This window comes from Lineus longissimus, chromosome 4, assembly GCF_910592395.1.
Source record: "Lineus longissimus chromosome 4, tnLinLong1.2, whole genome shotgun sequence".
Taxonomy (NCBI): domain Eukaryota; kingdom Metazoa; phylum Nemertea; class Pilidiophora; order Heteronemertea; family Lineidae; genus Lineus; species Lineus longissimus.
Genome location: NC_088311.1, coordinates 18,278,146 through 18,299,849, shown reverse-complemented (window position 1 = coordinate 18,299,849; position 21,704 = coordinate 18,278,146). Strand labels below are relative to the sequence as shown.

General features: G+C 40.7%; 2 protein-coding genes and 1 long non-coding RNA gene across 3 annotated transcripts; all 3 read right to left on the bottom strand.

Annotated features, from left to right (window-relative positions):
* Positions 1 to 273: 273 nt before the first annotated feature.
* On the bottom strand, positions 274 to 4,535 carry LOC135486808 (sushi, von Willebrand factor type A, EGF and pentraxin domain-containing protein 1-like). Its single transcript, XM_064769907.1, has 9 exons — positions 4,264 to 4,535; positions 3,832 to 3,966; positions 2,844 to 3,032; positions 2,176 to 2,367; positions 1,860 to 2,051; positions 1,543 to 1,734; positions 1,225 to 1,416; positions 907 to 1,098; positions 274 to 302 (listed from the first exon to the last, which is right to left on the bottom strand). The coding sequence occupies exons 1-9, from the start codon at positions 4,322 to 4,324 to the stop codon at positions 274 to 276; spliced, it is 1,374 nt and encodes a 457-aa protein (XP_064625977.1). The 5' UTR covers positions 4,325 to 4,535.
* A 2,836-nt stretch (positions 4,536 to 7,371) lies between these two features.
* LOC135486807 (plasminogen-like) lies at positions 7,372 to 12,999 on the bottom strand. Its single transcript, XM_064769906.1, has 4 exons — positions 12,939 to 12,999; positions 11,144 to 11,275; positions 9,753 to 9,947; positions 7,372 to 7,613 (listed from the first exon to the last, which is right to left on the bottom strand). The coding sequence occupies exons 1-4, from the start codon at positions 12,997 to 12,999 to the stop codon at positions 7,372 to 7,374; spliced, it is 630 nt and encodes a 209-aa protein (XP_064625976.1).
* A 3,358-nt stretch (positions 13,000 to 16,357) lies between these two features.
* Positions 16,358 to 19,269, bottom strand: LOC135486417 (uncharacterized). Its single transcript, XR_010446695.1, has 5 exons — positions 19,103 to 19,269; positions 18,327 to 18,515; positions 17,711 to 17,794; positions 17,113 to 17,206; positions 16,358 to 16,469 (listed from the first exon to the last, which is right to left on the bottom strand). It is a non-coding gene; the product is annotated as an uncharacterized LOC135486417 (long non-coding RNA).
* Between the last annotated feature and the right edge of the window lie 2,435 nt (positions 19,270 to 21,704).

Sequence of the window (21,704 nt, the reverse complement as noted above, 5' to 3'; positions counted from 1 at the left end):
CTTAGGGAAGTAACAGACGCTTCAGGCAAAGATCCGTGTCTGACTGGTAAACGCACGGCTGAATTGAGCGGTGCCAAAGTAACGTGTGATTTTTCTTCCACATATGTCGTTGTTTCCATAAAATGCGATAGACAGCTAGAGAGGCAATGAGCTTCCAACGGTAGAAACAGAGAAATAGGTGTCAATCTGGTGTTTCAGGGTTTTAAACAAACATGATCAAGGGGAAACATTCAAAATTGTTTAACCGGCTTGGGGATGGAACTCGTCCATTTATTAGAGACGGTGGTTCACAGAGCATATTGCTGGAAAATAAGACAAACAATGGCAGGGCAAAAGCCCAAGGTTCTATTTTGCTCCACAATCTCTGAGCTATCAACGGTCATGGCCTCTAGAGAACTATACTACACCAGTGTAGAAGTAGAACATATCCCCATGGAAAAAAAAGTCCAGCCCTATTGTATTCTGACAGATCATGGTATAATATTAATACATCTTTGGAGGGTATTATGATTGCCAATAGCTTTAAATATCGAAGGACAGAACAGAATATTGTGGCCCGGACATTCTATACAGGCAAAGACATTTTGAAGTTCTAAACGGCATGATGATAACGAATAACTCAAGAAAAAAAAGAAACCCTAACTCCTAATTCAAGCAAATGATGAATATCTTCTAGCATTAAAGGGAAAGTTCCCATCCATAGACATGAGTTATCTTACTTGTGCACACAGGTGTCGGGTCAGTCCATTGCCCTTGAATATAATTAGGACCTTCCTTTCCTCCTCATATATTTATATTCAGTACCGGTACGTGCATGTACATGTACATGCAATTGCAAAGTTTCATATTCATTAACGAACGCCGTAGGTCTTCAGGGGAATACCGTTGTCACTGTCAAACTCTTACCTGTGCACACGGGTGCTGGGTCAGCCCAGCTCCCTTTAACATTACCAGTCCCAACCTCGACACAGGTAGAACTCCCTTTCCCTTCTAGAACGTAACCTGTGTCACACTGGTAGCTAACGGCTGAACCTAGATGGGCAGGCTTCGGGACAGACACTTGTCCATTTGTTAGGGACGGTGGGTCGCAGGTTATTGCTGGAAAAGAAGACAAAAAAACCATTGCTAGCCAGGTGAAGATGCCTTGAGTCGTGTATCAAACAAAGTTCTTATCATGACAAAAACATGAAAAGAACTTCTTTTTGTATGAAATGTACGTCTTACCTGTGCATACGGGTGTCGGGTCAGCCCAGCTCCCTTTAACATTATCAGGTTGATCCTCGACACAAGTGGAACGCCCTTTCCCTTCTAGAACGTAACCTGTGTCACACTGGTAGCTAACTGCTGAACCTAGAAGTGCAGGCCTCGGGACAGAAACTTGTCCTTTTGTTAGGGACGGTGGGTCGCAGATTATTGCTGGAAAAGAAGACAAACAAACCATTGCTAGCCAGGTGAAGATGCTTTGAGTCGTGTATCAAACAAAGTTCTTATCAGGACAAAAACATAAGAAGAACTTCTTATTGTATGAAATGTACGTCTTACCTGTGCACGCGGGTTTCGGGTCAGCCCAGCTCCCTTTAACATTACCAGTCCCATCCTCGACACAGGTGGAACTCCCTTTCCCTTCCAGAACGTAACCTGTGTCACACTGGTAGCTAACGGCTGAACCTAGAAGTGCAGGCTTCGGGCCAGACACTCGTCCATTTGTAAGGGACGGTTGGTCGCAGGTTATTGCTGGAAAAGAACACAAAAAACGATTGTTAGCCAGGTGAAGGTGCTTTGAGTTGTGTATCAAACAAATTTCTTATCAGGACAAAAACATAAGAAGAACTTCTTTTTGTATGAAATGTACGTCTCACCTGTGCACACAGGTGTCGGGTCAGCCCAGCTCCCTTTAACATTACCAGGACCAACCTCGACACAGGTAGAACTCCCTATCCCTTCTAGAACGTAACCTGTGTCACACTGGTAGCTAACGGCTGAACCTAGAAGTGCAGGCTTCGGGCCAGACACTCGTCCATTTGTTAGGGACGGTGGGTCGCAGGTTATTGCTGGAAAAGAAAAAAAAAACCATTGCTGGCCAGGTGAAGATGCTTTGAGTCGTGTATCAAACAAAGTCCTTATTAGGACAAAAACATGAAAATAACCTCTTTTTGTATGAAATGTACGTTTTACCTGTGCACACGGGTGTCGGGTCAGCCCAGCTCCCTTTAACATTACCAGTCCCAACCTCGACACAGGTGGAACTCTCTTTCCCTTCTAGAACGTAACCTGTGTTACACTGGTAGCTAACGGCTGAACCTAGAAGTGCAGGCTTTGGGACAGACACTTGTCCATTTGTTAAGGACGGTGGGTCGCAGGTTATTGCTGGAAAGAAGAAAAGACAAAACTTCTAACAAGGTTAATTCCATTCGAGTCATGTACAGTTCTGATTAAAAGACAGCACGCGCTTTGCATATGAACATTTTTTCTAACAAGGCAAGGAGAGTGCCTTTTCCCATGGGCCTACACTCAGAGACGTCGGGTGTGCCAATTTCTCTTTCAAATTACCATGACCGTCCTTGGCCAGCTCTTACTTCCAAAACGATGCCCTTTGACGAACTGATAAGTGACTGCTTATCCTAGAATTGCAGTCTTCGTGGTAGGACCGTCCTTGTGCAAAACGATGTCCTTTACCTACTGATAACCCCCCTTAAATGAGCCTAGAACAGCGGCCTTCGGGGCACCAACTTGCCCATTTAGCAGAGACGGATATTGCTGGCGGAACTGACTCATAGCACACGCTGAATAAGACTCTATTAGTCAAGGAGTGCAGGTTTCTTTTCCCTTTGAGTGTGTCTCACCTCTACAGACGGGAGTTGAGTCTGCCACATTACCAGGACCGTAAACGTTCTCGACACAGGTTGAATTCTCTTTCCCTTCGAGAACGAAGCCTTTGTCGCACTTGTAACTCACGAACCAACCAACGGTTGCTAGAAAGGTGGTAGAAACTTTTCCATTTAACAGTCGTGACGGTGGGTCGCAGGTAATTGCTGGAAAAAGCAGAAAGGCAACATGTATCTTCAGAATTTCAACAGATCAAAGAACAGCATCGCTAGTAAATGACGGGACTGAGCAGAAGATTCAACCATTTTTACACTATCTACAATTTATACCAATTCAACTGGTATATATCTCAACTTGCAGGAGGAAAGACAGAAGCATGAAACAAAACAACATATATGTTTGTGTTGTTTTGAAGTTTAATGATCAATTTCAATAGAGTTCAAGGTTATAACGAAGTTGGCATATCTTCAACTTGTGGAATATAATCACGCAGGAACCATGCGAAATTTACAATGTCTTCTTTTTCAGTACACAGGCAAAAGTCTCCGTCGACGGATAGTTGATGGGGATTAATCATGAACATTCCATCCATGGGCAATCCATGGATAGTTCATGGAGAATCTCCAGAAGCTATCCATTACCGGACCTCCGTGGATGGAACGTAGCTACAATCCTACCATGCGTCAGGAACTGGCGGATCGAGGCGCAATGACTTGGGACGAGGCAGTTGTAGGCTTAGGATAGATCCATGGCTCCAGGAAGAACCTTGCTAGTGCATCGTTCCACATGGAAAGGATCGACGCATTGAGAGCTAACTCGCGGGTCAAATCGGAGTCAACATCGGAAAAGCGTGATAATTCAGTCAGATTTCGAATTTTTCCTTCTTTTGTGCAATTTGTTGATGGAAACTGCTTGTAGAATAGGAGGTGACTGGGCAGCCGACAGCTGGGTAATATTACCCTTAATAATACCAATGGTCCTTCTTAAGGTTCATTCCTTACGTACCTATGTTACAGTAAGGGCCTGTGAAAAAATCTTTACACCCAGATGGGCACTGTCCTGTCTTGTCATCACACGTGTCATCATTGGCACATTGGCATCGGTTGTTGCAGTTGGGGCCATAGCGCTTGGTTTGGCATGCTGAAAGATGTACTTAAAGTTCAATAAATTAGAATTCTACAGCCTGTGTTAAACAACTTCAGACTGGTATAATACAGCTGCATCAATTTATTAGGGTTGTGATGCTGCTGACAAACATGACAAAGGTGTGATTTACCATGCTCGTTAGTGTACTAGTCATTTACTAGGTAACTCAGTCGAACGCTACACGAACACATGCTGACAAAATGCAGAAGTATAGGAGCAATAAGGCTGTGAGGGAGGAGATAAAGTGAAAAACCCTGCATAGGTCAATACCGTGACCTTGCCTACACGCACCTCTATATTGGAAAGCCTGTACGCTCACTTCGCACAATGTAAGAGCAGACGATGGTTCCATTCGTTGGATCTTCAGGCGTCTTCCGACAACAGGACCCGGCGAGTCACATTTAATTTCTTGTGCTCGACTAAACTGTACTGTTCCAGTTTCATGATGGCAGAGATTTTCATCTATCAAGATCTTAAAATTCGTCAGTTTGTCTGCAATGACGAAACGCACATACTATTTAGAGAATGCATTTTGACTTTACAAAGCAATTGGGACGATTCGACTTTTGTAAGAGGTTACATACATAACATTTTAAACTAGCTTTATACAGGGTGAACCTTAAAAAGTATACATTTCATGGAAAACTAAAAGCAAATAGGAGGAGCTGCATGTACATACTTTTTTTAACACGTACATCGCCGTTTTATGCGGTCACGGGTGACTGAGTGCCATTGTCTCGAAAACCGTAGGCAGATTTTAGTAATGGCTGAATGGATAAAAATGCGCCACATTTTAGGATAAATAACTACAAAGATATCCACTCTAAGGCGATGCGGTTGATAATAGGTGTTGGTTGTTCGTTAAATTATTCTAAATTTTGCTTAAGATAAGTTTGATGATTTTAGATTTATCGCAAATTTTAAGTGATGTGTCAAAATATCACAACAATACTCTCGTCTAGACATTATGATATCCCAAAATTTAGAGCACTCACCACCTCTGTATTTCAAAAGGCACCCAAGTCAATCCTAGTGAAAATTCATGCATTTCTTAATCTTTTACTCTAAGATAAGTTTGATGATTTTAGATTTATGGCAAAATTTAAGTGATGTGTCAAAATATCACAACAATACTCTCGTCTAGACATTATGATATCCCAAAAAATTAGAGCACTCGCCACCCCTGTATCTCAAAAGGCACCCAAGTCAATCCTAGTGAAAATTCATGCATTTCTTAATCCACCCACAGTGTGTGTAAATGTTAATATTGTAATGGGTGTTGAAGTGATGTTGAATGAAAGAAGTGTCAGTCAAAACTTTCAAATCATTGAGAGTCACATGCAAATTACACTATATTAAGTGATGAATTTGCCCACCATTCTGCTTAGTCCATCAGCCTCTTATTCCGCATCCTGGCATAACCAGTGGTTCTCAACATACTCAACTTGTCGAAATTTCAAACAGGTTCATGTATATGACGTAGACTAAAAATAACCTGAATCTCAGGATGCTTATACCGAGCACCAACCGATGAAAATATTGTTTCAGACTATCACCTTTATCTGCCCAGAAAGAAATGAAATGTCCAGGGGACATTGTGCTCACCTGGGAATCATTTAATTGCAGATGAAATGACATATGAGGTTAAATTGACTTTTAGACACATGTATGACAAAATATGGCACTGTCAATGACACTTTTAGAGTTTGACCTCTGTGAACTTGATAAACTAGGTCACAATTGACCTAAATTGGGTCAACTTGTACAGATGCCCAATAGGTGTCTCCATATGAAATTTGAAGAATCTCAGACAAATAGTAGTGAAACGTATCAACTTCAGTGGAATTTTAGAGTTTGACCTTTCTGACAAAATGTTCTACGCTCTATGTCAATCTTGATCATATCGATCACTGATGCACCTTTGAGGATCACACAGTGAAGGTTTCTTAATTTAACTGACATAGAGTTTTATGACCAGACCTACTTAACCCTGAAAAGTATGTCACATTGACCGGAGTTTTTTAAAATATGTACAGATGCCCAAAAGGTGTCTAGATATCAAATTTGAAGAGTCTAGGACAATTAATGACGAAACGTGCTACCTTCGGTGAAATTGTAGGGCTCGACCTCTGTGACCACAGCTTTCGATACTTGATGTATCTGAAGAGGCACTCTGAACTTGGCATGGCCTTATCAAGGAGCTGCTCACGCTGCTGAACTTCTAGCATGCCTGTCGACTAAGTGCCTTGCCCGAGATCATGCTACATGTAGGAGGAGCACGCATTTTAAAGTTAGAGTAGTGATAGTGAATAATTGGTTCGAGCCATTTGGAGGCCGACATGTGAAGGCATATCTGGGTTCTCCTTCTCCGTATAAAAAGGCGCATATTGCTGACTAAGGAACGAGGCATATTCACATTGCCTCATCATCTCTATCAGACCAATTGATATACTTTCATGTGCACGCATACAGCATGCCACAGCTAGGTCCGAGTCTGTGGACAAATGGTTGGTTTAATTTGTCTCTTCGATATTGCAACCTTTGATATTGCATTAGATTTTCATTGCAATTCATCTATTCAAGGTATAGCCCATTTGAACCTGCCTGCGCCACGGGTACAATGCTATTTGTTAGTGTATTATTAGAATCCGTTTAATGGGTATAGTCGGCTTCATAAATAAATGTCACTGTCCTTTGGTGCCACTGTTCGAAAACTACTGGGTCGATTTCTACAAAGTTTGTTTTTCTTATCTCCAATTTCGGCAACCAAGAGGATGTTCATATTTCATTAAGCATGGTTACGAAACTTTTTTTCGGTATTTATTTGGGTACATTGACGTGGTGCATGGCTTTTGACATTTTCCCCTCCGTACTGCTTATTTCTGGATAAATTTTGCTGAAATGCTCAAGTAAACTTTTTTCGTGCAGATTAAGTTTCATTGAGACCTATCCATTAGAAAAAATCGGACCCTGTCCAGACCCCCAAAAGCCAAAGGTGGCTCCAAAGAAGAAAAACAATTAACTTGATTTGCAATTCTCTAACCTGGAATTTGTGTTTGATCCCGAAATTAGATTTTTAAAAAAACAACTTTGAAGAAATCGGCCCACTAGTTTTGCACAACTGTAAAAAGGACAGCGACATTTACTTCTGAAAAAGCCTATACATGTAGTACATGTAGTAAACAATAACCATTGAAGTGGTATTAACAGAATTACTATTTTGATGATTAAAACCTAATTTGACAGTCGGTGCAATAGCAACTACCAGATAAGTACGGTATAATAGATTACTGTAAAAGAGCTTTTTACAAATTTATTTTAAGAGTGTATACTAGTACCCTGGCTAACAATGTCAATATCGACTGATGAGATTTCCAGGACCACGCCCTTATGCGGGCGTTACTTACTTTTACAGGATGGAATAAAGCAGTTATCATAGGGAGGTGGGTATGTGGCTGTAATATAGCACCAAGGTCCACGAGCGTCACCGTCTGGGTTCCGACAGTAATTGTAGGAGTCAGCCGGCCTATATCTGGCTTTCTCGAATACAAGCCAATCCGCACAGGTGAAACCCATCAACGTTGTATTCTGTGTTCCCTTGTATTCTGTACCTATCGTATTTTTCTTGCACTCACTTTCAGCTGAAAAATTTCAAAATGACATCAATATCGAATCAATTGAGAAATCTGTAATCATCAGCAACACCTGCTTGGTTGTAATGTAGATGACGTCATCAAATATTGGATTGCAGTTTTGTAACAGCAAGAAGTGAGGTTTCTGTCTAATCAATTAGCCAGCAAGCCCTACTTTTTCTCAGAATTTCAAAATAAAGGATTCAGTTAACAATTGTCACCAACAGAACATTATTAAATGAAAAAAATCCCGTCTGCTTGGACCGATTTCTTTTTTAGGCACAGCACTACACTGCTAAGGGCCGTTTACACGGGACCAAACAAAACCAGTCCAGACTAGGCTTACTGGACTTTGCGCAACGAAACGAAACGAGCGAAATGGGGGAGCGACCATTATGTTTTACCCCGGTACATCAAGTTCGATGGTGTTGTCAGTCACCAATATGGATGTGTTTTTCATTATGAATACGTGTTTTTAAAAATCAAAATCATGAATTTGTTCGGACCTCGATCGAAGAAGGTACGACAAACAATTAATTAATCAAACCCTTATGAGGTTCATTCATTTGAAGTAGAGAGGGTAACGTACATTGTATACACAAACGCATGCATTGCAGAGAACGACTTTTGAGTGATGACTTGCACCCACCCAGGCAGCTGAGACACATGTCTTGTTGGACATGCCTACCGATTTTTACTAAATAAAAGCATAACTTCACTTCACACTTTTCGGGGTTGAAAATGTACTCACGTAAGTTACCAAAATTACATGCCAAATTCGCACATGACCTGTTATTTCTCAAAGCTTGGAAGCTCAAATGTCTGAATGTAATGTATGCGCGTAATGTATACTCTCAGCAAGCGAATAGTTGTGATCGTCGGTTTTTGATACGAATCGTTTCCTGTATGGCCGTTACAAGCCATTGTCTGAATATGATGTGAACCTGTTTACCGTTCAATGCTGCTCCTTGTGACGCTGTACCCGCAAATGTTCAATGAAAAAAATGCTGATAATGACTTACACGGCTTGTTCGCATCGTAAACATGGTGGTACCCGGGTTAACTGTCTTTGCGTTTGGCCAAATTTTACAACGATTACTCCCCATGTAACCACGATCTAGGATGGACAGGCTGTGTATTATGAATAGGAAAAGTCACCTAGGGACCGTTGCATAGAATACTTTTTTGGCGAAATATTGCGCAAGTCCAGTAAGCCACAATTTTTAGTCATTTGATCAGTATTTCATGAACAAAGCAAATATCAAATTAAAGAGTTATTACAAATCGTCTGATCCACCTTCCCTGAAAATTGCATGACAATAACTTTGATAAAAAGCGAGCTCTACGAGCTATCGAGGTTAAAAAAACAATGGAACTCGTTATTGTGTGAATAAGTTACATGACTGAAAATGTAAAACCCACATGCATAACTTCAACATATCAACTATCATCCCTGAAAGTTGCAGTGCTCTCCGTCCAGCCTCGTCCCAAGCCATTTCGCCTCCGCCTATTCCTGACGCAAGGTTGGATTGTAGCTACGTTGACCGGCGCGATCGACCACCCAAATATCACGAGATCTCGCAGGGAGGGGCTTGGTTTTACTAAGCTGCCCTCCGTCGAGCGATTCAGAGTTGTCCGGAAACATTTTTTTGTCAATATTTGCCCAAAAAATCGCCATGAAACAAATGATTTCATTTGAATTACGTAATCAGTGATAAAAAGGACAAGGCCATTTTCGTTCTTATCCCCTAACTGATATTTGAGTCAAATTTCATTAAAAACTGCTAGCCGCTTGGGATGCAGAGGTGATAATAATGATAATGAAGGACTTTTTTTATAGTAGAGTAAAATTAAGTCTTCCCAGGATTGTTGGCTGGGGAAGGCTAATTAAGCTGTATTTATTTGGTGCTGATAATTTGATGATATTTCTTAGATATATATAAGGTTTTCATATGCTATCGCAAAATTTCATAATCATCTTGTGAATTAGCTTTTTGAACGTTCGCATGTTTTGATAGAAATTTTAACAACAGGCGTTAAACGATGGTTTAAATAATAATAGTGATAATGATAGTCGTAGTAGAATTACAGCCCAGTTTGCTTGATATTGAGGCCTTATCTCTGATATTCATCACATTTATGACTTACCCATTGTCCATATTGTCACTGTAAATAGAACATAGTCCCTCCCTAAATCCACCTGCCACCAATGTTCGCGTTGGTTGGTATGACTGCATCTTGAAAACGCCTGATTCGTATAACCATCCAGAGCCAAAGAGGCGTAATGCGTGCCATAGGTCGTTCCCTGTGATGCGTCTGAAGACTTTCCTGCAGCAACATTACCTAAAACAGACGATACAATAATAACGATACATTTTTTAAGCTCAGTGGTAATGCGCATTGCGTCATGCTAGTTTCGTCTCATACTGAACTTCCAGCGGTAATGCCTCCGTAGCCTCCGCCTATACTGACGCACGTTGTCGGGAAGCTGAGCAATGCCAACACATTGAGGATAAACATGGCTTCCTATCGGTGTCTCCATATCTATTCTATCACGTCTGCAGAAAGACCAAAGTTGCAGTACCACATGGGTGTAGGCATGGATGCATTACGTAGGTTGTGTAGCGAGAGTAGGCATATATTTGGTGAGAACTCACACGCATTCACCACATTCAGATTGCTGTGGCGACCATTTCAAGTTCGGACGGGACGACGTCGACATAAATAGTTCCGGTCATGCGCAAGGAGGTTGCACAGTGCCTTGTGGCCAATTACAGCTCGCCACACGCCATGTACATACTTTAGTTTCACCGATCTAAGACATGCAAGAACGTGTCTGAATATTCAAGAAACATGTGGAGCAAATCTACAAACCTACAGAATTTTGAATCAGATAATGCCAGACTTAGAAACGATATGATGTCCTTATCTTTTTATAAAATATCTCCTAGGTTTCACCCACCCACTATACATATATAGGCATGAGCATATAGGCATGACTATTTTTATATTCATCAAGCGATAATCATGAACAATTTTTTCAAGCCGAGGCGTGCCAAACATGGATGAACGACAGCCAGAAGAATTCTGTCTTGTATTTATTGCCTTGTGAAGTATTCAAATATTTAGATGCTTATCTTATCTGTTGACACTAAAGGTTTCAAAAGTCAAGGTATCCTACTTCTTTTGTAATGAGAAAAAACAACTGCAACTGGTCACCTTATCAAAAAATACCAGGAAGCATGATTCATTCCTGGCCACCTGATCAAAAAACCATGATGATTTGACTTGCTAAAAAAATAATTCGTAATTATCGATTTTTCAATCAGGTAATCGGAAATTCGCAAAGAAATTGGTCATCTTCGTGATTATTGCTGTTGTCTTTCCAGGTGAGTGTACTATACAATCTTGATGACCTGATGATCCAATACGAAAAAAATCACATCATTGTTGTGTTGTAAGGGCTAGATATCTATGTGCAACACTATGGAAACTAAACCGCTTGGTGTCGATATAGTTGATCTATCTTTAAAACTTACCGCGCTGACAATACTCCCCATCCCATCCACTGGCACATCCATTTGGGCAAGACCCGTCTTGACTGCAATCTTCATCCCCATCACAGTGACACCTATATTCGCAGTTGTACCCGAAGTGTTTTGTCGGACAACCTTAAAAATTAAATAAAAAGGAGTGAGACCAAGTTCTATCACTCGTTAACACCATGCACTTACCTTGCGACTATAGCGAATCCCCAGAAACGCCTACACGAACGCCTGATGCCATGTCGTCGAAATGTGTTCCAAACTTCAAATAAGCGATAACACTTACAGTACAATACCTATCCAAGTTATATTCTTATTAATACCATGATGCTTAAGTTTTTATCAATTTCTTTCTGAGAAAAACATAAAGGCAAGTCGAAAATCTATAATGTTTTTCGAGTGACGCTATGGGCTTATAGTACACTTCCGAGAAAGAGAATTTGAGAATACCATAGCCTTATTATATGGATATGCAACAGCTATACCCCGCGCAGCTGGACAAACACTATGTGCTATACCAGATGTTCTGTTATTGCTATAAAATGTTCTTCAATGATTGGACTCCCGGCGTTGGTCTGTCCGTCCGTCCGTCGTCCATCAATAATAGGGCACGTTTGCTCACTATTGAGTCTAGAAAGATGAAACTTAGTGTGAGGGTGTCGATTATTCAGTGTATTATTGCAATTAGCAGCGCTAGTACAGCAAGCTCGTTTGTATACCGTGAAACATCAATCATACATTTGTAAACGTACGATGTCGAGGTTCGAATAATGAACTTTGAGTAGGCGTGTGCTGGGTGCGCTTGAGTGCAACCTCTATTTCATAAATGTTAAGAAACAATTTGTACATGTGGGCTCTCTGGCTATTTCTAGTAGGAGCTAAATATCTTGCGGTGATTTCAGCGCTGGCTGTTCGCTAGCAGTTTTGGTCTTGTGGTTGTCACACTACCGTTCTAATTGGAACTTCGTTCGATTGGAGCGCTTCTGAATAGGCGGCTAACAAGAAACTACCAATATTAATGTTGTCGCCGACGTATGTGTACACTAAACTTGGGATGTGCGTCGGGCCCGTGTTGAAATGCCGTCCAGTGCCAGTTGGTGCGTTTTTCGCTGATTTGTGCAAAATTCAACATATCTCAAAAGTTCAATGGTTGACCCTCGATTTGTTTTTAATTTTTGTGTAGCGTAAGCAACTGTCTTTCACGGGAGAATGGTCACTGTAAGAATTATTCAGGAAGAAATGTATTATATTTGGGGTTTTCCGTGTTTGTCCTGCCCAATTGGCAATATTGCCGGTTGGTGAACAGAGCTAGGAGCAAATGCGACGCTTATGATTGATTTAAAGAAATAAACTGCCCCTGCAGAACCAGGGGAATCGGGCGTTTCCAGTGATATACGACATCAACGGGTTATCATCATGCAATCACATTGGAAACGCATTTTAAAATAGATGTTACGTCCTGTTAACGGATCACGTCATCATCGCGAACTTTCGGGAAAACTCCCTTACGAGACCTACTGATGCGCGGTTTGCAAATGCATTCACTATGGGAATATCGGAAACCCATAATGACATTGCAAAATATTGACACACGTTGTCCCGAGTCCAGCAAGCAACTAAATTCAGGACATGCACTAGTTATCAGTGGGTTCTGGGTAGGGGACCAAACATCCCACGAAAGCGAGCCAATTACAGCCAAAGACAGGCGTTTTCTGTCGCTGTTGGCTGATTTGAGGCTAGAAACAAACGATAAGAATGTGTTTCTAAAGGATCAACTTATTTTACATACCTGCTACGATGTTTGAAAAAATAGCATTCCAAACAATGATCAGATAGAAAACCTGTCTCATTTTGTTTCTCGCACAAGAAAGAAATTGACAATACTCCTTCTTTCAACAGCAGGTCTGCAACAATGAAGGTCCATAAAATTCTCGGAGATGGAGTGCGTAATATCATGAACCAATTTCGCAGTTATCTTGTGGCGACGTCTATGGAATTTGCGCCCCTACTTGGCCGATGCGGGTGGCCTTTGAAACCAATTATTGATAACAAAGATTGTTCAACAAAAGCTCGTGATATGTCTATCATTTCAGAAATAGCTTGTGCCCATTCGGTGATATTTCTGGCAGACGATATATATCGAAGGGAATCTTTCCTACTTTCCTTTTCTATTTAATAGTTTCTAGCTAAGGTTTCAACTCGAAAAGAAAGTTGGTGTTGTCGCCCCAATGTTCGTCCCTTCTGTCCAATCACTTCCAGGGACAGGCGAATAGGAAATATATATTTCGTGTGATTGACCAAGTATTGTTTAATTGATTTTATTCCTTAAAGGTGAAGACAACGACTCTCAAAAACGGCATCTGGTGTGATTTTTGGAACGACATTTCCCGTGGACACTGCAATGAAGAGTGAAATGGATTTTCTGGGTCCCCACCGAACTTAAACCTACTGCATTCGAGAGTTTCTCAGTTTGAAAAATAGACCTTCGGGCTATATTGATAAACACTCGTGAGTTATTACATTCGTGATTATTCGATCAAGCAAATCTGGATATTGCACTTTGGCATTTTACTGCAGACAGTTTTTGATACCCTGACTGCGGAAAAGTTGTAATATTTGGTATAAGGAACGGAGGATGAGGTGGAAACGAATAAAAGACACCTGAGATGGTGAAAAAGAAGAAAAGAAAAATATTTAACTTAGATTTTAATATTTTCACTTGATAACAAAGCCTGTCCACATTCTCATTTCATAACATGAAAAGCCCAAAACAATCAGTCAAACATTAGACAATATCATGATAAAAACATATGATAGAGCTACTTGATGTATTTATATTAATTGGGTGACTTTATAAAAAGGCCAAGGTGCAAGAACAATCAAACAAATATTGATTAATTGTTATTTTGAAATTTGACCAATTAACATGACAATCAATGTTGTTGAGTTTCTTTCTGTATTGAAATAGGCACGTGGTAAGTGGTAGATTTGGATGTTGTATTCTGTTTGAAATGTGCAAATGTAAAAAAACATCTTGAGTGCCCTTCCGAAAAACATCAAGTTAAAATGGTTGGTCGTTAAATTTATGCTATTGATACAATTACCACCGACAACATAATCATTATTTTGACGCCTCTGCTTTATTCTTTTACTAGCTATTGTTTCTTTTGTGTTTTTAAGAAGATGCGTGAAAGCTATCAAATCTGTTATTAATAAGCTCATCCCCTACATGGACTTCCTAACATGCCTTATTCAAGACGTTTTCTGAAATTTGGTCAATTTTGTTTCACACGATACCTTCAATGTCAGTCAGTGGTGAACATCAGCAACGTACCTCGTCTGTATTTTTCGTCCCCATGTACGTTACCAGAAAATATCAATGCTAGAATGCACTAAATGAAGATATTTTTCGCCAGTTATTCTGTTTTTTATTATCTATCTGTGAAAATCTCATTGTGATGTCTTCAGAAGAACGGGTTTAACTCCTCTGAGAAATAAATTATGTCTCTAAAAATGTACAAAGGATTTTTGCCACTGACCAAGTCCTATGACGTCGAAAACTGGCATGACGTAATCGACCATCACCAACTGAAACACAGCTATAAATCTCCTGAATAATTTGATGTTGTGTACTTTCCTCAAACAAAATCTAGGCCGTACGTCTCATCAGAACTGCCCCTTGTTTCGTTTTGTCCTTCGTTCCATTCCTCTATATTGTAAAGTGGATTCTGGAAGACCCTTTCTTTGGATTTGGCAGGGGGCTCTTCTTCGAGTGTTTCATGTGGTGGGCTTTCTCGACAGGAAAATATCAGACAAGGCAAACAAAATTAACATGTATGGATTGTTTGACAAGAAAAGAACTATCTTATCGTTTAACACCACGATTCAGGCCCTGTCCGCCGGCACTGTGTGGTTTCATTCCAGGACCGATACATTTGAATATCTGGCTCTAGACCAATGTCTGAGGAAATCGAGCCTCTTGTTGCAAAACACCGCGTTAATCGCTTATGTGGAGAAACCATAATGTGCTATTCACGCTGGATAAGAAAGTTCAGCAAACCGGCTCCGATAGGCAAAGATGGTCGACGATGAAGCTGGACTACAAATTTTCTGATCAAATGAATACTGAAAACTGTCGAATTTTGCGAATAACCTTGATTCGCGAAAATAAAAATTGCCACATTTGTATTATTATTGGAAAAACTGCAAGATACGTGGTCCACTTCACAGGTGCAAACATTTTAGGTACAATATTTGACAGAATGGAAGAATTGAGATTTGACCTGACGTTTTATGAAAGGCGTCTTAAATAACCTGGGATTCTCATCGAAACAAGTCATTAGGGCTGAAGGCCGAACTTAAAGCAGGCAAACTTCTTAATAGACTTTTACACTATTATCACATTTTGCACTTTTTCATTGGTGGCTTCTTGCCACTGTCCTGATATGATCAGATCTCCCTGATCGGCACTCTTTCATTTTCTAACAGCTTAACTCACCCATATAATACCGGAGGTGATGAATGGTACACACCAACTAAATTGTTCTTTCACCCTTGTACTATCCTGATCCAATACCTATTTTTTATTATTATTATTATTTAATCTGAAGTGAGGTATGATACCCTTTCCTTGAGGCTGAGCGTCGAAACATAACAGGAATTGATTATTTGGCAAACCCGGCTTCCCATACAGCGACTCTTTTGACCAAGATGGAGAGCTGAATTCATTCATACATTAGCCTGCAAGGAGCTCATTATCATATCCGTATTATCATTCATGGCAACGCGGTAAACAACACTACTGGATGTATAGCGAAGGACTTTACAATGTATTTACTACACTTATCAGTTAATCACATTTTAATTCTTTATGAACTCTTGTGGACAATTTTACATAAGGACTTATTTTAAATATTCAAAAGTGAATTTAGAGCGAGAGCGAGAAGACTGCGATTGTAAATTATGTGCATATTAATTCCAATATGATATCTCAGTGTTAACTGCGCTGATTGGCCATGTTGTGAAGTCTCCAGCTCGCCAAACAGGGAAGAATTTTGTAATGTTTGGCAAGCCGGGCTGGCAAAACTGGGTTGATTTTCAATGCTGTTCGGCAAGCGGCTCTCCAAACAGAACAAAAATGATGCTAGTTCGGCAAGCTGCTTGCCTGATATCCGCAGCCAACATAATATGCAATAAAAAAAATGTCAAGGAAACGTCATTTATTGTTTGCATTTGACTTTCTATAAAAGTCGACCCGGCATTTCCCGCCTCCAGGTTTGTTGTAGGGTGTGATCGCACGAGCACTTACATCTTCGCCATTCTGGAAGCGAGATTGAAACCGGTATGAGTTGAACGGAAGGCATTTGGCATGGATTTTGGTGTCAGAAGGAGTGGAGTATCGAACTTATCCAGCGTATTCAAATTTGGGATGCGAGATTTGAGAGAAGAACGCACAAGTACGTTCGATCATATTACGCTAGTCATCCGGTAACTCCACCGGCTGCCGGTTTTGTCTCGCATGGTTTTCAAATTTTTGCTATCTATTGCTAATAGGGGTGTTCATTGGTCGGCATGGTTTCCTACAGCTTCCCCTCGCCGAATCTGTTCGTCGTTCAAGGTCAACCGCTTTCGTTTGCTTCAAGTTGCAACCAAAGCGCACAAAGACTTCATTTGGGACAGAACCTTTTTGGCGAGTGGTCCATTTCTTTGGTTTGGAACCAGCTGCCGACCCATATAAGGATGACAGACAGTATCACTTCGTTTAAGCACTCGCTAAAGACATGGCTGATTGGGAGACGAGTTGAGGGATTTTTGAGGGAAGTTCAGATAGAATGGAAAACCTCAGACTCCAGTCAAGCTGAACTTGGCACCGACATGTAAAAACCACAACAATCCGGTTGGCTCTTTCCGAATCTATCGTGTCAGTACTGCATGCATTGTATTGTAAAATGGGAATGACGTACCTTTTGTTTTTAATTGCCAAAATAATACCAATGATTACCAAGACGAGAACAACTGTCGCGCAGCCAATACCAATTCCGATGTTCGTTGCTGATACTGAAAATAGAGATAACAAAGAAGACATCAAGAAAGAGGTTTTAAATTATTTATGTGTAAAAAAACTCATGTAAACAAATTTAATAGAGAGGTTTAGAAATGGTCACCGTATACATGCACGCAGCAAGGGCAAATGTGGTCATGACCGAGTTAGCAGAAATATTCTCTAAGTTGCACGCTCGGGAATTGTGAAAGGAACACACAATGAAAAACCTAGCTTTTCCTCATTTTGCATTACTTTATATTCGACCGATGCGGAAACCTTCAAATGGCAGTGTGTATAAGGAACTCGAAATTCGCATTTTAACCTCATTTGGGTCAGCACTTGAGAATGGCAAGCACAAGTTACTGATGATGTAACAAGTGACAGGGTTATATAGAGGGATGTATCTGAGATTATCATTCTTGCCAGTAATTGTATATAATACGCAATAGTTTCCATTTAATTGCTCAGTGAAGTCTATAATCACTCATTCTTAATTTTTTTTGACGATCCAAACTTACCTGATTCATCACGCGTATTTGTTCTTCCTCCCACGTCTCCGTGCACGTAATTCAATGTCGACGAAGGTGACTCCAATCCAATTTCTGTGAATCAAACCAAATTGAGTTGACCTTGGATTTTTTGGTCAATCAAATCGCATTTTGTAAGGATAAGATCAAAGAAGGCATAATCATGTACGTATAGGGCAAAACCAATGGAAGTTGTCGCTCTTTTACTAATATTCGACTAAGGTTTTACTGAACACTGCCATATTCTGTGAATGGCCGCGAGCTCTCCCGATAGTGATTATTAAAGCACAAGACTTGTAATGGAAAATGTGATTACACTAGTATTACCGTGCTTCAGAAAGTCTTGCAGAATGTGGTCAACTTAGTTCGTTCAAAATTAAAATTTGAAATTAAATTTGATATATTCCTAATAATTAAATGATGCATTGAATATGATTTGGACAGAGCTACTGACGCGTGTAAACACGTAGAAATGCTCTACACGCCAATTAAGATCGCGCTTAAGTTTCTATTTACTGTGCTGCGCCTTGCTTATTTCAGATAACCAACAAACCACGACTTAGGAGACGAAGAAAATTTATATCGGAAATTGCCAAAAGGTTCTCACCTGTGCAAATTGGTATTGGATCTGCCCACACACCCTTGATGCTAGTCTTATTCTCCTGGACGCAAGTGGACTTTGCCTTCCCAGTAAGAGAATAGTTCTCCTCGCAGCTATATGTTACTGTTGAATTATATTGTAAGGAACCAGTGGATGCTTTACCATGCTGTAGAACGGGTTGGTCACAGGTAATTCCTTGAGAGTAGAATAGAAGCGAATGTTTAATAGGCATTATAGATCGTGGCTTCAAAGTATATTTCTTTTGTGAGGGCAATGTGCTGGGTCCATCCTAACATGTTGGTCCATAAACACATAAGCAAAGTCCCCGACCCCCAAGGCCTTTGGTATTTTTCGACGTCCTGTCCGCAGCCCACGATCAGAGCCTTTAAGGGTCAAACGCTCTCTGAATCGCGGACATTGTATGGGTGAATATGCTGCTTGGTCGCACAAAAAGATGTGACCGCGACCGCTTCGTTATTGCCTACGAAAAAGTCTGCTGAATGAGTCTAACAACATCGTGCTTCAAACTCATTTCAGTCACACGAGAACTATTAAGCGTCAATTTTTTCTATGAAGGTCCCCAGCCGCTTGCTCATCTTGCAGCGAATGTGCGCACTAGTTACCAGCGGCTCACATGTTCTTGCTGTAAAAAATTAACATAAAAAACATGAACATATAATTTGCAGATATGACCACTTCCATAGGGAGACGCAAGAAATGCTACATGAACTTCAACTGCCCTCGAAAACCTGCTAATCGCGTACAATAAGCATTGGTCTTACCACTGCAAACAGGCACTGGCTCTGACCACTTTCCCTTCGCACTGTTTGGATCTTCGTGAACACACGTAGAATTTCTCTTTCCTTCAAGAATGAAGCCTTCGTCGCATCTAAAGATCACTGTCGTGTCATGGGTACTTCGCCCACCCGCTATTACTTGTCCATTCAGTAAAAATTGTGTGTCGCAACTTATAGCTGGAAAAGGAATCAAAGTACGGGATTGTATCGATAATGATAATGATGAAGGCCAAAGATGGGGGAAATGTAGAAAAGAAATGAGGAAAGATCCAATCTGGAGGAACTTTACCTTTACACACAGGCGACTGGTCAGTCCATTTTCCATAAACATTGTGAGTTCCATTTTGACTACACTTGGAGCTTCCTTTCCCATCGAGAACAAAGCCTTGGTTACAATGATAGGTTACAGTTGACCCATACACCGCTGCTTTGGTGACTGATACATGTCCGTTTGATATGACAGGGGGTTCACAGGTAATAGCTAGAAAAGAAAAGAAAAATACAACACAACAAACAAGGACCATCTCAAAATTTCTTCATACCACAAACAAATTAAATGTTTATTATGGATGCATGGGAAGGCAATTGGCCAATCGTGTGCGGTAGGCATTGGACTTACCTTTGCAAACAGGCGTTGGCTCTGACCACTTTCCCTTGGCGCTGTTTGGATCATCATGAACACACGTAGAATTTGTCTTTTCTTCGAGAATGAAGCCTTCGTTGCACCTAAAGATCACTGTCGTGCCATAAGTACTTTGACCATCCGCTATGACTTGTCCATTCAGTAACAATGGTGTGTCGCAACATATGGCTGGAAAAAGAATCAAAGTACGGGATTGTATCGATAATGATAATGATGAAGGCCAAAAATGGGGGAAATGTAGAAAGGAAATGAGGAAAGCTTTCTGTCTGGAGGAACATTACCGTTACACACAGGCGACTTGTCAGTCCATTTCCCATAAACATGGTCAGTTCCATTTTGAATACACTTTGAGCTTTCTTTCCCGTCAAGAACAAAGCCTGGGTTACAACGATAGGTTACAGTTGACCCATACACGGCTGGTTTGGTGACTGATACATGTCTGTTTGATATTACAGGAGGTTCACAGGTAATAGCTAGAAAAGAAAAGTAGAATACAACACAGCATTAAGGACCATCTCGAAGTTCCTTCATACCAAAACAAATTAGACATTTATTATGGGTGCATGGGAAGGAAATTGGCCAATCGTGTGCGGTAGGCATTTGACTTACCTTTGCAAACAGGCATTGGCTCTGACCACTTTCCCTTGGCGCTGTTTGAATCTTCGTGAACACAAGTAGAGTTTGTCTTTCCATCGAGAAAAAGGCCTTCGTCGCATCTAAAGCTCACTGTCGTGCCATGGGTACTTAGCCCACCCGCTATTACTTGTCCATTCAGTAATAATGGTGTGTCGCAACTTATAGCAGGAAAATGATTCAAAGTACGGGATTGTATCGGTAATGATAATGATAAAGGCCAAATATGAGAAAAATGTAGAAAGGAAATGAAGGAAGCTCCAACCTGGACGAAATTTACCTTTACACACAGGCAACTGGTCAGTCCATTTCCCATAAACATTGTCAGTTCCGTTTTGAGTACACTTTGAGCTTTCTTTCCCATCAAGAACAAAGCCTGGGTTACAATGATAGGTTACAGTTGATCCATACACGACTGGTTTGGTGACTGATACATGTCCGTTTGATATGACAGGAGGTTCACAGGTTATAGCTAGAAATGAAAGAAAAGGAAAACACATTTTCAAGGACCATATCAAAATAACTTCAAACCACAACAATTTAAATGTTTAAATACAGGTGGGAAGGAAATTGGCCATTCGTGTGCTGTAACGTTTAACTTACTTTTGCAAACAGGCGTTGGCTCTGTCCAATTTCCTTTGTCGCTGTTTGGATTTTCATGAACACACGTAGAATTTGTCTTTCCTTCGAGAATAAAACCTACGTCGCATCTATAGTTCACTGTCGTGCCATGGGTACTTAGCCCGACCGATGTTACCTCTCCATTCAGTAAGAATGGTGTGTCGCAACTTATGGCTGGAAAAGGAATCAGAGTACGGTATTGTAGCGATAAAGATATAAATGATGAAGGCCAAACATGGGGGGAATGTAGAAAGGAAATGAAGAAAGCTCCAACCTGAAGAAACTTTACCTTTGCACACAGGCGACTGGTCATTCCATTTCCCATAAACGCTGTCAGTTCCGTTTTGAATACAATTGGAGTTTCCTTTCCCATCGAGAACAAAGCCTTGGTTACAATGATAGGTTACAGTTGACCCATACACCGCTGCTTTGGTGACAGATACATGTCCGTTTGATATGACAGGAGGTTCACAGGTAATAGCTAGAAAAGAAAAGGAGAATACAACACAACATTCAGGACCATCTCAAAATTCCTTCGAACCACAAACAATTTAAATTTTATTGTGGTGCATGGGAAGGCAATTTGCCAATCGTGTGCGGTAGGCATTGGACTTACCTTTGCAAACAGGCGTTGGCTCTGACCACTTTCCTTTGGCGCTGTTTGGATCTTCTTGAACACAAGTAGAATTT

What these genes read in the sequence shown, in the direction of transcription:
- LOC135486808 (XM_064769907.1), bottom strand. Translation starts at nt 4,324, where the DNA reads ATGGAACCATCGTCTGCTCTTACATTGTGCGAAGTGAGCGTACAGGCT. An exon ending in CTCAACTCCCGTCTGTAGAG is followed by an intron (nt 2,368 to 2,843) that starts GTGAGACACACT and finishes TCTTCTTTCCAG; the next exon opens with CAATAACCTGCGACCCACCG. An exon ending in CCCAGCACCCGTGTGCACAG is followed by an intron (nt 303 to 906) that starts GTAAGAGTTTGA and finishes CTTATTTTCCAG; the next exon opens with CAATATGCTCTGTGAACCAC.
- LOC135486807 (XM_064769906.1), bottom strand. Translation starts at nt 12,999, where the DNA reads ATGAGACAGGTTTTCTATCTGATCATTGTTTGGAATGCTATTTTTTCA. An exon ending in TTTTTCAAACATCGTAGCAG is followed by an intron (nt 11,276 to 12,938) that starts GTATGTAAAATA and finishes TTAATTTTTAAG; the next exon opens with GTTGTCCGACAAAACACTTC. An exon ending in AGTGACAATATGGACAATGG is followed by an intron (nt 7,614 to 9,752) that starts GTAAGTCATAAA and finishes GAAATTTTTCAG; the next exon opens with CTGAAAGTGAGTGCAAGAAA.